Source organism: Lipotes vexillifer, unplaced genomic scaffold (genome assembly GCF_000442215.2).
Source record: "Lipotes vexillifer unplaced genomic scaffold, Lipotes_vexillifer_v1.1 scaffold1288, whole genome shotgun sequence".
In the NCBI taxonomy this organism is placed as follows: Eukaryota; Metazoa; Chordata; class Mammalia; order Artiodactyla; family Lipotidae; genus Lipotes; species Lipotes vexillifer.
This window is the reverse complement of record NW_006776097.1, coordinates 681,442-699,430: the sequence shown is the minus strand read 5'-3', so window position 1 is coordinate 699,430 and position 17,989 is coordinate 681,442. Positions and strand designations below refer to the sequence as shown.

Here is a 17,989-nt window from a genome sequence, read left to right as displayed (position 1 = left end):
CGTCCGGAGCCTGTGTTCCGCAACGGGAGAGGCCACAACAGTGAGAGGCCTGCGTACAGCAAAAAAAAAAAAAAAAAAAAAAAAAAAAGTGAATAGGACAGTGCCCGTCTGTACGAACCATCGACAACAAATTTAGTGACTTCACATTTCCTGCCAAATCCCCTGCAGTCTACCTGGCTTCTCTACATTTTCAAACTGGCCTGTGGAATCCTGGGGTTACTGAAGTGGTATCTCCAAGACTATGGAGGTAGGCATGGAGGGCAAGGGAAGTGAAAAGGAGTTGTGAAAGCGGGCTAAGGGTTCCACTAAGAAATTTCACTTTTATTTTGTATTTCAAACACTGTAAAGATGGTTAAAAACAAAACAAACTTCAAACAGTAACAAAAAACAGCCACTGGGGATGGTAAGAGGTGGGAAAAGGGGTGTTTACCACTCTTGTACAAGCCACACATTTACACTCTTCCTTCTGTATCTTCTCTAGCCTTCAAGGTCCACCTCATGGAGTACCTTTCCCCTCTCTCACCACATGTTTGTACCCTTCCATCTTGCAAAGACCAGTTCAAATTATTTCCTTCAATAATATGTCCCTTAACTGCATAATCCACAGTAAAAATAATAACGTTCCTTTAGTAATTACTACTCATATCCTTCATTTCCCATCAAAAATATTTAATTATATTTTAATCTCTATGTCCTACCGCTCTGTGGGTGAATTAAAGGGCCCTATCTCTTATACCTTTATCTCCTATCCTTCAGATGAAGACACAATAACACTGAGCTTTGCACATATCGGTTATTAGTGCAGTAAATTATTTTGAATTAAGGAGTTACTTGATACGCCTTAAGGGGTAACCACACCAAAAATATATCTGCATTTTAACAAGGAATTTTTCTGAATTTCTGAAAAGTCTCTAGAACAGAAGGAATAAACAAAAAATTAAGGCATGAACAACAAAAAAGGCTAGAAAATTGCCTTTTATTCATAAAATAAAGTATTAAAATATAGGCATTGACATTAATGTAAAAAATAGTCTTGATAGAAAAATAAGATACCTATTTGCAGAACTAAAACTCATTTTGGAGATGATTACAGTTTCCTACAATTATTTACTTTTACTGACATTTCTTCCACTATTTCAGTAAATTATGATCTGATCTTTGTCACCCTTGCTTTTTTATCTATAAATCTATAGGCTGTCTCATATGCATAGAGAAAATAATGTGACTATATCTAGTACACAGAGTGGTGTAATCACAAGCACCACTTCTGCTTCCCCAGACACTTGATAAACTGAAGAATCAGACTTAGGAGGCAACTAACTGATGTGTGACTTTCCATTAACCATTACACTTCCAATCCCTAAATGAAGTTGATCATACTTGATGTTGCCATACCATCCACTCAGTTCCCAAGCACAGGTCAAAGGAAAGAGAAGGAAGTGACAGCTATCTGGATCCTTCTGTCTCCCTCAATTATTTTCATGAAGAAGAAATGTAAATCCTGCTGCTTGCCATATGATATAAATCAATAGGCTGTTTTCTTTACGTTAGGGCAATGCAACCGTTCAGTGGAAATTATTAACTACCATCAATTGTCTTTTCCTCAGCGAGAAAACTGACAAATACCTGCTATAGAGAGTAGTTGCTCAAAAGGGATTGAAAGCTCCTCCAAAAAAATGTCAGGTATATGTTGGATATAACATATTTTTAAACAACTATGTTCCTTATGTACAGGCATAAGGAACAGAGATTCTGGCCCTATCAAGTAAGCTTTATTTGCTTATTTCAAATATTTGTTTTCTTATTAAAAGTATTTACTCACCAATAATCATATAACTATTGAAAAAAATTCTAAATTGTTATTTCTGCATACTGCATTTACACCAAAGATGGTACTGACTTTCTTAGCACAGTCTTGTGTTTATAATTCAAAATTACCAAGTTAAGAAGAGTAGAAAATGAAACGCTCATACAGTATCTTAATAGTGGCACTTTTAGTCCTGGACTCTGTTAGGCTGTAACATGGTGAATCTTCCTTCCTGTATTACATGGTAACAAATTTAATATATTCTCTTCTCAGGAACACATTTAAGCAAGTATGAGGAAAACAATCTTAAACTGTAAATTTTTACAAATTTTAAGTTCCTGGTAAAGAGACCCAACTTTATGTCTTGGCACTTCCACTAAATTATACAATTAAGTCCAATTTCTCTGGGTTTCATGTATGCTTCTAACAAACATAAAGGGGCTGGGCTAAGGACGTCTAAAATCCCTTCTGGCATGGAGGTGGTATGACCCCATAATTCTGTTGTAGAAAGCCACACCAGGAAAAAAAAAAAAATTCATAAATTTCCTTTCCGGATTATTAGCCACAAATAGGTTAAAATGTACCTAAATTAATTTCATAAGCACGACATGACAAAGTTAAGAAAAAAATTTTTTCAGGACCGATAGAATCAGTCTTGCAATTTTACAGTCAAATTTAAATTAAAAAATGTTAAGTTACATTGACCACTGATTAAGATGGCAAATTTTAATTTCTCAACAGAACTGAATTATAAACACTAAAGTCTATATTTAGAGATTTGCTAATGTTTCTCCCCCTCTGGGCAAGAGCCAAAATTCTGTTTTAGACAAAAAGGTATGCATGTTCAAACACACAGAAAGGCACACCATTGTTTTAAACCTTTTGTTTAGCATCTGTTACAGTTTAATTATTAATGGCAAGCCAAAACAGAAAATCACATACTTTTTTCCTTACTGTGTTTGATCCTAAACAAATATTACTTCATTTTCTCAAAACACACTTGTGTTTTTGTTTTCAAACCTTCAAATAACATACAACATTGTCAGTGATGTGAAGGAAAGGATCCACCGTAACTGGAGAGCGGTAAAAACAACCCACAAAAACTGTTTTAATAAAGGCTACTATTAACTCCGCATGGAATGAAATGGGTCTGCTGGATCAGCAGCGACCTCCTCTGCCCAAACGTTCACCTGCTACATGCTCTGGCTGACAAGACAATCAAAAAGATCCAGAAGATGTTACTAACAGAGGAAACTGGGTAGGGGACATATGGGAACTCTCTGTACTATCTTCTCGGTTTTTCTATAAATCTACAAATAGTTCTAAAATTAAAAGTTAAAAAAAAAAATCCAGGAGGGAATGGTGACGAGGTTTCTCACTGAGGGGAGAATGTTAATGATCAAACACCTGGATCCCAACTAGATCTGTGGTAGACATGTTGTTATTTCAAAATGCAATTAAATATTCCCTCACTAAAGATCCAACACCAGTGTGCCATTAGGAAGGAGTTTCTACACTTGATCTTAGACAAAAGGCCGAGAAGCGATAGGAAGGAGTTTTTAAAACATCTACATCAAATAATCTACTCACTTACTTATACTCAATCAATAATTCATAAGTACCTCTCTGAGAAATTAGCCAGCACACGTGGATACAGAGATGAAGTCCCTGCACTTAGGAAGCTTACATCTACCATTATTATCAAAATAAACAGAAAATTACAATTCATTGTAAGTGTCACGGTGGCAGTACGTATAAGGTAACGTGAGAACACAGAGAAAAGGAATCTAATTCTCAGTGAAGTCCAGGGAAAGTGCCCAAGAAGCAGGCTTTTAAAAAGTCTGACCACATTGCAAATTATACCCTATGACTAAATTAAAGATTATATAGTTTCTATAAATACATAACTGAAAGAAAATCCAATAAAAATGTCTGTGGTTTCAAAGCATATAATTATACCTTTATTCAAGTTACTTAACTTTATTTTTTTAAATTGAAGTATAGTTGATTTATAGTATTATTAGTTTCAGATGCACAATATAGTGATTCAATTTTTTTTATAGATTACACTCCGAAGTTACTACAAAAGTTTTTACAAGGTTATTACAAGAGTAATTTACACTTTAAAGTTATTACAAAATAATGGCTATATTTCCCTGTGCTGTACAATATATTCTTGTTGCTTATCTATTTTATACATAGTAGGGGTAATCCCATACCCTTATCTCGTCCCTTCCCCCATCTTTCTCGCCACTGGTAACCACCAGTTTGTTTTCTTTATCTGTGAGCCTGCTTCTGTTTTGTTATATACATTCTTTCATTTTATTTATTAGAGCCCACCATTCAATCTTATCTTAGTCATATCTTTTTTTTTTTTTTTGCGGTACGCGGGACTCTCACTGTTGTGGCCTCTCTCGTTGCGGAGCACAGGCTCCGGACGCGCAGGCTCTGCGGCCATGGCTCACGGGCCTAGCCACTCCGCGGCATGTGGGATCTTCCCGGACCAGGTCACGAACCCGTGTACCCTGCATCGGCAAGCGGACTCTCAACCACTGCGCCACCAGGGAAGCCCTCTTAGTCATATCTTAATCCTATCGAGGATTTCTTTCCCTGGCTTTTTTCACTACGTAAATATTTTTTAATTAATTAATTTATTTATTTATGGCTGTGTTGGGTCTTCGTTTCTGTATGAGGGCTTTCTCTAGTTGTGGCAAAGGGGGGGGCACTCTTCATCGTGGTGTGCGGGCCTCTCACTATCGCGGCCTCTCTTGTTAACAGAGCACAGGCTCCAGACGCGCAGGCTCAGTAATTGTGGCTCACGGGCCCAGTTGCTCCGCAGCATGCGGGATCTTCCCAGACAAGGGCTCGAACCCGTGTCCCCTGCATCGGCAGGCAGATTCTCAACCACTGCGCCACCAGGGAAGTCCCGTAAATATTTTTTTAAAAAGAGTCCTCCAGAAAATTCTGTCCTTTTCTCTGCCCATAGTAGTTTACTTACATGTTGCTATAATCTGTTTATTCCCAAACAATTTTTGATGTTGGGCTAATCAACTATTGCTTGAGCTTACTTGTAAAGAAAGTCCCTAGAGAAGCAGTAAAGCCAAATCATTTTCTGTGTGACCCAAAGAAATTAGCAAATTACTTATTGCCTGGCTTTCAGAAACAAAGTACCCTTTTAGAATCTGGCCTTTTAAGTATAGAGTCCATTCTCTTTACAAAGTACAAAGTAGCAGAGTAATCAGAGGGAAGGAGATACCGCTTTTTAACATCTCTTGAAAGAGATCCTTATAGAACAGTTGACTCTGTACCGTTATACATTTTCAAGAGATGGGCATTTTAAGAGTAATTTATAAGTAACTTCAAAATATTTACACCATAAGCCCCACTGTAAGCAGATAAGTTAGGGGGTCCCTGGAGAAAGAGAACCAGGAATAGCTTTCTTGACATAAGAGAAGCCATTTTGTAATCTAAGCCTGGCCACATGCTTGCCCTGATCTCAGTATTTAATGATCTGAAGGAAACAAAGGAATGCAGGGAGAGAGAAAAGGCAGGCAAACAATAGTGCAGGGATAAAGCAGAGTCCTAGTTCCTTCTCAAAGGATATACATAATAATACATCTGAGTTCTGTAGGAACCAAGGCCCCCCACCCCAAGTGGAGGATATAATGATGATGCTGACCTTTTCTGACTTCAGCCAAGTAAAGCTGGGACTCTGTCAACCTTTGCCCCACTTCTATGCTGAATTCTCCTCTGCTAAAGCCCCTTCCTGAATATGCACGTGCCCTTAGCTTAAAACTTCCCCAATTTTGCTGTCTGGGGAGACACTACTTTGTGAAAGATCCCACCACCACCACCACCACGTGTTCTCCTTACGTGCTGCGAGTTATGATAAATCCTTCCTTCTCCCAGTCTTTGGCTTGGTTGGGTCTATTGACTTGGCACCCACCAAGAGGCGAACCCAGTTTCTGGGTAACACCATCTTAGATAAGAACATTACATATTCAATAAAAACTTCAAATTCATGAGAACTGTCAATTGTAGCAGAGCACCTAGCATAGTACCTGGCAGAGCAGATGTTCAATAAATATACGTTAAGTAAAACAGCAAATACATAATTCATGCATTCACCATTCTAATCAAAATTATAATTCTTTTCGAATTATCTACCCTTTTGATATTAATAACAAATTGAATATGGCCATTAAAATATTATCAACTCAAGCCACAGAGCACAAAAGTTCTATATCTATTATTTTCAGTATGTTCTTATAAGTCATTCTTTTGAGAAAATTATTATTTAGCTGCAACAAATATCTCAGTAGAAATTTAGTTATTCTCAAGATAATTTCAGTGATTAAGCAACATCTTCACCACGCTGATTAAAAAGTTAATACTGAAAACTCAGCATAATAAAGAGGGCAAGAAGAACAGAGGTTAGATAAAGTGGTAGTTGAATATTTAGTCACTATAGATTAATGACTGACCTGAGAAAATACAGACATACTAAAACAAGAGACATATTTAGAGGTCTCATCCCTGCTCCAACCGCTGTTCAGCACTGCTCTGAGGGGTCCACTTCTTAGTGCTTTAGAACGTTTAGAATAGGCATTAAATAAGAAGAAGATCACAGGATTTTTATACTTACTGGTAAATGTTCAAGTAATGAAGTTACACTCTCAGACACATATATTATGCTTCCATCTGTCATGATTGCTAAAAAAAAACCATCAAGAGCCTGAAATTAAACATAATGGTCAGTTAAATGAAAAGAAAAAAGTATTTCACAGGACAGAAATAAAAATCTAAGATAAGTGACAAAGAACCTAACTGTGGAAATTTCCACAGCACTGTCAAAATGCTAGCTTTTCCCCTTTACAATACCTTAGTATCTACCTTTGTGCATTTTAAAATGCTTCTGGAAAAAAAAAAATCACTCTATGGCCATTATTGGATGATTGGTTTCTAAAAGGTAGAAACAATGTTCTACCTTTATCATGTTATTATACAACAATGGCCTTATTTGAAGATGTTAATATCTCCGAAGCACATAGGCCACCAATAATCTGTCTTCGGCACACAAAAGAACACATTACCACCTTCGGATATATTAACAGACAGATATTATGTACAGACTGAAGCACAGGGAGATACATGGGGAATAAAGTGAAAGGGAATAAGCTGAAAAAGTAGGCTGAGGTCAGATCATGAAAGGCCTTGAATACCAGGGCAAGACATATGGACTTTTTTCAAGAGTGGTCTGGAAGCAGTGTGTAAAATGGATTTAGAGGAAAAAGTGAATTAAGAGGAAAATCTCAGTGGCCTTCAGCATAGTTGGGGAAGTTAAGGAGAATCCAAATGAAATTAGCAGCAGTAAGAATAGAGAAGGACGGACTTAGGCAAGCATTAAGAAATGTGATGTTAGAGTTCAGGAGAGAAGTCAGCATAGGGGAACCATACTTAATAATAAAGCAATCCTGGGACTTCCCTGGTGGCGCAGTGGTTAAGAATCTGCCTGCCAATGCAGGGGACACAGGTTCGAGCCCTGGTCCGGGAAGATCCCACATGCTGCGGAGCAACTAAGCCCGTGTGCTACAACTACTGAGCCTGCGCTCTAGACCCTGCAAGCCACAACTACTGAGCCCACATGCCACAACTACTGAAGCCTGTGTGCCTAGAGCTCATGCTCTGCAACGAGAAGCCACCGCAATGAGAAGCACGCGCACCTCAATGAAGAGTAGTCCCCACTCGCCACAACTAGAGAAAACCCGTGCACAGAAACGAAGACCCAACCCCACTCAGCCAAAAATTTTTAAAAATAAATTTATAAAACAGTAATAATAATAATAAAGCAATCCTGTATTCACATATCACAAAGATTTTCATTTGAGAATCCTCGGCACCAAAGTTGCAGCTGAAGAAATGAGATCTGCAAAAGAGAGGAGAATGCCAAAGACAAATCCTTGGGGAATAATCTATTTATGGGAATGAGAAGGAGCAAAAGCACCAGAGAAAATGACAAAGACAGAATACACTGTTGTCGATGAAATCAATGGAAGAAAGAAAGACAAAGTGAATGAGGAGGAAGAGGGATGGTTCAGTATAACATAGAATCAAATAAGACAAGGAATGAGAAAATGAGGACTGAATTTTGGTGACTTTTAAGAGTAATTTCAATAGGAAGGTGAGTCACACTACAATGAGTTTAGAGATGGGTGGATGATCAGAAGTCTATTATAAACCACTCTTTCTTCCCTTCTAAAGTTCATGAAAGGACACTTTTTTTTTTTTTTTTTTTGCGGTACGCAGGCCTCTCACTGTTGTGGCCTCTCCCATTGCAGAGCACAGGCTCAGCGGCCATGGCTCATGGGCCCAGCCGCTCCACGCACGTGGGATCTTCCCGGACCGGGGCACGAACCCGCATCCCCTGCATCGGCAGGCGGACTCTCAACCACTGCGCCACCAGGGAAGCCCAAAGGACACATTTTGAGAGAACAAAGTATCAAAGGAAGTCATTTTTTAAAAAAGTAACTGAAATATATTTGCAGGCTGAAGGAAAAGAAGATGCAATAGAAAAGATAGCCGCTGGGCCTGTGCGTCCGGAGCCTGTGCTCCGCGACGGGAGAGGCCACAGCAGTGAGAGGCTTTGGGACCGCAAAAAAAAAAAAAAAAAAAAAAGTTATCACACTAAATTTGAATTTCTTGTTTAAGTATAGGGTTCTCTCAAAGGATACAATCTCTAGTGAGAACTATGTATAACTCCTCCAATACTGTATCTGCAGCACCTAGGATATGTGTGGCCCATGGCAATTAAAAAATAACCTGTATGTAATTTATGGATCTGAGAGTTAGAGTAACCTCCCTCCAAGTAACTGCTGAGGTACGTGTTGGAAGTAGGGAAAAAGGCATCCCCCACCTCCCCTTCTATTGAGGGAGACATTTGGATATCAGAAAGTACTTATTTTGAGTAGATGCCTGTTTTCTAGAATGGCTCAAACTCATTCTTGGCTAATGTAAGGGGAGGGGGTGAAAATCTTATACTTTAAGCAAATTCATGCAATTTTTACAAAAACTCCTTGGTACAATAATGCTGGTATTATTTCCTAAGGAAAAGGGTCAAAATGATGTTAAGAAGGACATGCTTTTCTCATGTGAAGCTAGATTGTGTCATCTTTGAAAGCAAATTACTATTTTCTAGGATGATCTCTATTTGCTAGGAATTAGGATGCAACTCTCTTCTGTGAAGAGAATCAACTAAAATCAGAACTCTTAATGACTTGATCCCACTCCCAGAACCAGAGCCTGCCCCTTCCTCTTTCAAAGCAGGCAAAGATTCAGCAGAGAAAAGTCTCCACCAGCATCTCACCAAGTCTTAACACAAGAAGGGATCCAGGGCTCAAACTTCTTTTGAGTGGAGGAATGTAATTTCCCAAGAAGGTAAGCAGGTACACCAAAAACTGAAGGGGCCTCGGGGAGGAAGACTCGAGAGATGTGGAAGGAAGATCAAGACACAGAAGGACATCCTCATACCAAGATTGAAGACCTTGAAGGTTATCCCTTGCCCACATTGCATGATAGGAGGGAAAGGGCTCATTAGTTAAAACTCATCTTCCTATTTGACATCTACTTTACCCACAACAAAAGGCCTGTGTAAACCTTCGCTGTTCCCTTAGTGGGTGTTTAATATGGGAAGACTGGAGGGAAGTTCTAGGGAAGGGGACAGAACCACCTTGTGATGAGGCAGGCAGGGCACTGGCCCTTCCCTTGTAGATTACTGGAGAGAGCTGCCAGCTGCCAAGGAGAAAGAACTCCTTACAAGGAGATGACTTCACACAGAGATGACTTTGCATAGAGGTCTGGTCAGGGTAAACTGCCCTGATTTCCTTGGCTACTCTCAACACCCCCAGCAAGGGTAGCAAGGAATATTCCTTAAGCAACAGAGACAAGAGGAAGAGGGACGGGTGGCAAAGGAAGAATGGAGAAAGACAGCCAACACATAAGGTATAAGTGAATTTTAAGATCTTAGTCTGAGTTCTTGAATTAATTAGCAATCTGACCAGACAAGCTGCAGCCTCTCCAGGCCTCATCCGTAAAATGAAGAGTTTGAGCTGAATGACCCCAACTCCTCTACTAGCAGCTCTAACATTCTACAATATAGCCTACACCCAAAATTCTGCTGAAACAGGTATCCAGACTGCCTAACTGTAATCTTATCAACATGACCAGAAACAGTAACACAACTAGGTTAGTTGGACTCAGGTTACAGAACACACATTTATACATATCCTTCAATCTTGGCAATATGAACTTAAAATGCATATTTACTTAGTAGTTGTAAATATTCACTAAAAATCAAAAATATGCTTGACATATTGAAAATAAATAAATGTAGTATTTTTCAGGAATGTAATTTTAAAAGCAGTGAGGATAATCATGAGACAACTAATTTATATTTTCAAAATTAACATGTTTAAATTTTCTCTGTTGCATATTATATATAATGTTACAATCTCTGGACTCTTTAACACTTATCTACATATGCACTACATGTGTCTTGGCAATTAATTTAAAAAATCTGTTCATTGTAAAGACAAATTTGAGGACAATGCTTTCCGTTTAGCTTATTAGTGAATAGGTAATTTACCTTTGCTAAGATTCTTAAGTGTGGATATTACATCAATTTATGAATTTATAAAAAATTTTTCATACCAATAAAGCAGGGTACATAAATAGCTTATGATTAACACAGAAGATCTTATCAAATGATTACTGAGAAATGATTATTACTGAGAAATAATCAAAGAAAAAATTAAAGAGGAATTAAATGAGTTGATTTCTTCTCATGGTTATAGACATTAGCTTGTGTGTACCCTTTCATAAATGTATTACTTCTATCTAAAGAGATAATTTCGGATAATGGCAAACTACTTTTAAGAGGAGAAAAAATGTAACAAAATTGAAATTATTATTCGGTTTGTAACTTAAGTGTCCACTAACTTCAAGAGTTGACTGCTGGTTACTAAGCTAAAAGTCCTGTGCCACAGCTAGCCTTCACTGAAAACAAGTCTCATGAGTGGCAGTGGGCACAAGGGCTGGGGCCACCGGGACCAGAGGCTAGTCTTCCTGCAGTGAGTCCTAGCTAAACTAATTACTGTTTTATTTTGAGCAAATTTCATAATCCCTTTGTTCCTCAATTTCCTCATCTGAAAGTTAGAAAGGGATACTAATAGTTTATCTTCAGAAGATTATTGTGAGGATTCACTGAGGTAATATGTGAAAAGTGCTCAGTTATTTTTCATATTTTAAGCACAACTTTAAATATATATACAATGTATTTATGCTCCAGCAAATTTTCATACGGTAACATTTCTGCTGAATAGGTAAAGACTTAATTAATCCAGCAATTAACTGTTCCACCTAAAGTATAAATAGAAAAATAGTTCATTAATTTGCAAAATAATGTTGCTTTAGGCTTTAGTCAATATACAAAGACACTTGAGACATGGCTATTACATATACATACGCCACATTACATACACCACACAGAAAAATGCTTAAGTTCTAAAATAACAGACCCAAACAAACAGAATGAGAAATGTAAATTATTTAACAACCTCTATATATTCCTACCTCAACTGCTTCCCTCTACTTCTTCCATGTCTACCTTCTGCATATGTATTTTTCTTGTCCTTAACTGTTACCACCAAAGTATACCACCTTTATTTATTCTAAGTTTTCATGGAAATCTGATACTGAACTCCGTACTTTGTGTGCATAGATGATACCTTATTAATGTAAACAGGAAATGATTAAAACGTTAAAAAGTAAAATAGATAGGTATGAGTGACTCAAAATTTTTGTGGATTTTATCACTGATTGTATGAGTTATTAAGTTTTGCAATTCTAAGCAAATATGACCTGAATTGTTTTCAAAAATAATTTTGTCGCAAAAGAACAGCTACTTATTTCGTTTTAGAAGTTTCTATTTGAATTGAGAAAAGTTGCCTTTCAGTGTATTTTTCATTATTTTAGTATTTTCAAACTACTTCATTTATTACCATTTTATGTTGTCTTTAGGTGGATTTTAATTTGTTAAAAAAAATCCTACTGTCTAGCAGAATACATTTCATAATAATATTTAGTATGTGATGAATAATATATTTCATTTTTCATTTGAATGTTACTGTGGTCCAGGTAGAGAACTTGGTAGTTATAGGTTTCTGACTTTTATTAAGCCTCTAAAAAATTGAGATGTTATTGAAACCACTAAGATTTGGCATTATTTTACCACATAGTACTATTTCCTTACAATACTTACATCAGTTAATTTTAACTGAAGAGATAGTTGACTGACTTACACTGAATTAAGATTTTTCAATATTAAATTAATATTGTTAAAACTATACTAAAATTGGTAACCCCCATGATTTCTCTTTTAAGGAAAATAAAACTTTTCAAAAATTAAATCTGGACATACCTCCAGCATTAATTGTGTAAACTCTTCATTACTAAGGAATGTAGGTTTCCAGTCCTGTCGAATTTCACTAGCATCTGACTGTGCAGTGATTTCTGTAAACAGATTGACACATTAGCCGTATAGTCCAACCACAGGGAGAGTGTGGTGGTACAAAAGTCCTACAAGTTGCCTTCCCTTCTCCCACTCTAAACCATAGTCAATAACATTCATTGGTCTAGGTAGGTTATCAGGAGGTCCAAGTTTCGGGATGAGAAAATATTTGAGCTAATGTAGCAAGTTATCTCCTTGGATTTGCTCTCCTGAAAATACCAGTCTCTCTGGATTTTCTTTGGGGAGCTCTGAGAACCTGTATTGCTGACAGGCCTGAGATTGCTTCCTGTTTTACACAATGACCAAACAAGAATCAGAACAAGCAGATTAGACCAAGCATTAGGAATATATTCTTTTTCTCCTTCCTTTCTTTGCCATTCAAACGGTAGCACCTAGAGCAGACATAAGGACATGAACCTGGAGGAAAGGAGCCAAGGAGAGCAGTCAGTCTGCTTTTAAAAAAGAATGGCTTTATTTCACTCCAAAAAAATAAAAAAATAAAAAAAAGAATGACTTTAGGCCTGCCTATTGCCAGGCAGAAAGATTCTTTCCAGTCTAAGGTATTCTATTCTTAATTAATCAAGGAGACTAAAATAAAATTTTAGGCAAAAACTTTATAGTAATAAACCCAGAGTAATCCTGCTTAGTGTCCTCTGGTATGTTTTCTTAGTGGTAGGAAGCTGGTCAAAAATTTGCAGATCCCTGGCTTAAGGCACACATTTTAACACAATAATTATAGTTTATCTTGTAACATACTTCTAATGGATTTAGTTATGAGAAAACTATTCATAAACGATGAAATGTGAACTATTTAGGTAATATTTTTTCATTTTTAAATGCGGACATATTAAAACAAACAAGTAAAATTAAAATCTATGTCACAGAGTTTACTCTACAAAATATACTCTACCTTGCAGTGAAAAAAATGGACTAAGTTGTTTTGATTTTTCTATTACCAGATATATAAATATAGTATATTAAATTGGCACCCAAAATTTGGCATATTGGAAATGCCTGTACTAGATATGAAGAGTAACTGAGAAGTATAGCTACTAATTCTGTGCAACATAGTCATGCTTTTCAAATTCACATTATATACACTCAGAAAAAAGGACTTAAATCCATAAGCAAATCCCATCAAGTTTAGTTAAACCCAGGTTTATTTAGAGTAAGAAGTATATAAGAATTACCTTTCAATTTAAGGTAAATTTTTTTGGTGTGAGAATCATATACCCAATTTTGAAAAAAATATCTAAATGCCAAAATGAATCCTCTATTGTCAGGGGGAAATAACTATGCATGCATATTATTTCATTTCATTCAACAATCATTTACTGAACTCCTACAATGTCTGAGGAATGAGTGTGCTATCTAACAAGGGGCCCTGCAGTTAGTGAGAATACTATTTGTAGAGATAAAATGTAATGATAATGGTGGCAATAAAAATGAAGACCAGCAATTTTGAGAATAATCAACAAAACTGGCAACTGTGATACTGTACTACAGAAGATGAAAAAAATGCAAAACTCTTCTCAGGTTTGAGTCCCGGGGGATTGAAAGGATAGTGGTGTGAAAATGGAAAAAGGAAAGCTGAGAGAAAGAGATGACTTGACAAATGAAAATGAATTCAACTTCAGATGCGTTGAGTCTGAGGACACGTAAAACAAAGACCCAGAAGTTACCTGGAAAAAAAAAAACTGAAAAGTTTGCATCTAGAAATATACATTTAGTAGTTTAAGAGAGAGGCAAAACCAAGGAAAGGAGCATAGAGAAAGCAAGGGCACAAAGACAAGACCTTGAGAAACGTCATGTTCAGAGGGCAGAAAAAGAAAGAGGAAAGAAGTTAGCTCAGTTGGGAGGGGCAGGTGAATGAAGAAGTACAGTGTATCTCAGGCCGAGGGAAACGGAAGCCAGTGGAGGATGGATGGAAATTTCCAGTGCTTCAGAGATGCAGAAGAGGATGAAATATAAGAAAAAGCTACCGATTTACTGGTAGCAGAGGGGGTAGGGGGTCATGGCATTAATTAAATGAACAAAAAATAATTTTAAACAGTGGTGGAGCATAAACCAGGCTAGTAATGTATCACAGAGTGAGCTAGCAATAAATAGAGGCACTAGTTACAAATTCTCTTTCTGAGAAGTTCTGCAGTTTCATTTCCATCTGAAAAAGAAATGTCCTTTTACAAGTTTTTCACCTATTTTCTATTAAGTAGCATTTATTAAGTACCAAAATACTTAACATTCTTTAAAATTTTCTTTTCATGACTTATTTACTCAAAGTGATTTTCTTTGATTAACAAATAATCACTTTAAAACACAGTTTTTATTTCCTAGATATATATATACACTGAAGCAATCTTTTAAAATGACATATAAAGTTCTCATGATCTGACTCTTGCTTGTCTTTCAAATATACCCATAACTTTCCAACTCAAACTATGCTCCAGTTAAACTGGACTCTCCCTGCTTCTCTGGTTTTACACATGCTATTTCCTCCATGTGAAATGCTGTTTTTCTTAAGCTAACAGGAAGGCTCAGTTGAAAAATTAACTGTTTAAGACTTCCCTGACACATTCTTTCCTCTGTGTTCTCACACAAAGTTTACAGTTTACGAGCACTACTCACATTATAATTACTTGCATTGCAATTAGCTGTTCATATGTTTGTCTCCCTTGGCCTGAGTTACTTGAGGGCCAGGACTGTTACCCTGCACCACAAGAATCTAGGATATACTAGTAGGCACTAAATACATGTTTGTTGAATGAAAGAAAGAACATACCAGGAAATCCTTAAAAAAGCAATTATTTCCTTTTCTTAAAAATGGTTAGGAAGCATACAGTCTCAAGCCACCACTGCCAAGATTCCATCACATTATGCTTTAAGAGACAGTCTGTTATTATTCAAAGAAAAAATCCATTTTACAAAATTAAAAATGTACCTTTATGTTTTCGTAAAAAATCAATGCTCTTCTGTAGAACAGTAGATTTGTCCATCTTTCTAGCATTCCCAGGAAGCATGGATCCCAGTTCTTTAATGAGAACATTAAACTGATCTCTCCGTTTCTTTTCAGATTTGTTTCTAGATACTCTGATGAAATAAAAAATTAAATAACCAGTTTTCAAACAGTCCATTTAATTACACAAATAGTTTGATACAGTGATCAATACAGACACAACCACAGAGCATGTACTTCTGTCAATACAGATGGTAATAAATATTTATATCCTAGGTTACCAACAATATACAGTTAATCAGGGCAATAATTTTTCTTCTTGGTTTAACCACTAAAGAAACTTTTACATTTTAAGCATTCAGCATACGTGTTTTCATGAAAATGTCAGTAAGACAAACTACATTCAAATCTCAGGTTTTATTTAATCTAATATTTACCAAGAATCTGTATTTTCCTTATAAGGTTATTATGAATATTACTGAGATACAGTTTCTGAAAGCACATATAATATATAAGTCCAAATCTTTAAAAATTATTGAATAGGAGAAAGTTATCCATCTCCTGTAAGTTTTAAATTATAAACAGAAATCTAAAAATGAAAATTTCCCTACCCTCAGGCTTACCCACACATTCTTCCTCTTTATTCCTCCATCCCAGCCTCCAACACAGACCTGTAACCACTCTTTTGCATAGCTGTCTCTCCACTGGGTTGTAGGCTTCTTGATAACAGAGCCCCAGTTTTTTCATCTAAGCACTTAAGCATAACACCTAACAAACAGTAAGCACTCAAAATATATGTGCTAAAGGAATAATTCCCACTGTTCTATGTGAAGCAATAACTAGAAGCAAATTCTTAGTTGTACTAAGAACTCTTGAGATAAATAAACACAATTATTTACAGAGCAATTAATCATTCCATAATACTTCTAATTACCTGCTTTGTGAAGTCAGATTTTAGAATTCAATTTTAGAAAGTACACTACTTTCCCAAAAGATCCCCAAAGGTCAGAGGATAATTCTATTAATTTAATTTAATTTTTTTCAGTAAAGGAGCATTTATTCTGTATCAGTACTGGGAAAAAATACAACTGTTCAAACCTCTTAAGAAACATAACAGAAATTAACTAACTCCCTCACCAAACATTGAGTGCTTTGTTATAATGACAGAGACTGTGCTAATAAGGACTAGGGATACTAGAGAAAGATAAGCCCTTTCAAGAAATTCACCTAATACCTATGGAACCTCCTTAAGTGTGCTGAGTTGAGTCATGAAGGCTAAGTGAGAAAGGGATGGTGGCGGGGTGTGAGCAGGGCATTCCAGACACAGGAAACTTGCACAAAGATGAAAACCTAACAGGAATTCCCTGGCAGTCCAGTGGTTAGGACTCTGCACTTCCACCGCAGGGGGCACGGGTCTGATCCCTGGTCACGGAACTAATGTCCCTGCATGCTGTGCGGTGTGGCCAAAAAAATAAAATTAAATTAAAAAAAGGGCCACACATCTATCACAAGTAGTTCAGCATGGCTCATGTAGCTAGTGTACAAGCTTTCTGTGCCCAGCTATGCTGGAGTTGGGGGAGGAGGGTGAGTGGCAATTAGGAATAATAAGTACTGGAAGAAAAAATCATGAAGCTTTTATGCTACACAAAAGGATTTAGTTTAATAGTGAAAGCCATGGGAAGGCACTAAAAGGTTTTAAGCAAAGAAATGACTGACATGAACAGAACTCCTTGTTAAGACCATTCTAGAGTAATGAAAAGATCAGTGCTTGGCAAAACAAATTCATTTAACAAATACTACTGGAAATTTACTGTATGCAAAACAAGACTGGAGGCCAGATGACCATGTGTAATATAACTTGAGATATTAGTTTCGGTAGACGAATGGTTTGGGGAGAATTTAAATATGGTGAAATTGCCTGTTTGACATTTTAAAGGACACATACTAGAGGAAGTTATACATACAGATCTAGTTATATTCCTCTAGAAAGGAGTAAGTAGGAAATAAGCAACTGAGAATTATTATATATGAAATATCTGAAGACATGGGTAAAATTTAGAGCCATTATTTGTTGTATATAAGTTACTACTGGAAATTGTATATAACTGTATAAATGTTGTATATAAGGCACTACTAGAAACATACATGAAATTTCATTTAATTCCTACAAAGTAGACTTTATTATTTTTCATGTTACAAGTGTGACAACTCAGGCATAAAAGAGAATATGCCCAGGATCACACAGTTACCATGAAGTAATAATTCAAAACAGGCATCTTAACTCCAGCATAAGAAATATACAGAAATCAAGTATCACTGCCAATTCTACCAGTGGATCACACCCATTAAAGCAACTTTATTTCATGTTACGTTCAGATTGGACATACTCAGCTCTTGTGATGACCTCAATAATAATAGGGCACAGATGTCAGCGTTCAACATGGTCCATTTAATTCTGACAGCATTATTATGAGGGCTTCTCTTTCTCCAAGTTTTCCCACAGCCATAGCATTTTTGGTCCCCTAAAATCATGATCAAACCTTCAAAGTCTCTGTGAAAAGAATACCCTTAGCTCACCTTATCCACCTCTAAACTTGGCCTTTAAATCTGTCCAAGTTAATTCCTCAAAGTTCTGCCTCTGAAGACCTAAATAGACATTTCTCCA

General features: G+C 36.6%; 1 protein-coding gene across 2 annotated transcripts in view; it reads right to left on the bottom strand.

Moving 5' to 3' along the window:
* CLOCK (clock circadian regulator) overlaps positions 1 to 17,989 on the bottom strand; it is a 90,895-nt gene that overhangs the window by 37,318 nt on the left and 35,588 nt on the right. For both annotated transcript variants that reach the window (XM_007450264.1, XM_007450263.1), the window contains exons 5-7: positions 15,310 to 15,458; positions 12,282 to 12,373; positions 6,453 to 6,542 (exon numbers count right to left, since the gene is read on the bottom strand). In XM_007450264.1, coding sequence (XP_007450326.1) covers positions 6,453 to 6,542; positions 12,282 to 12,373; positions 15,310 to 15,458 — 331 coding nt within the window. The remainder of the gene's footprint in view (positions 1 to 6,452; positions 6,543 to 12,281; positions 12,374 to 15,309; positions 15,459 to 17,989) is intronic.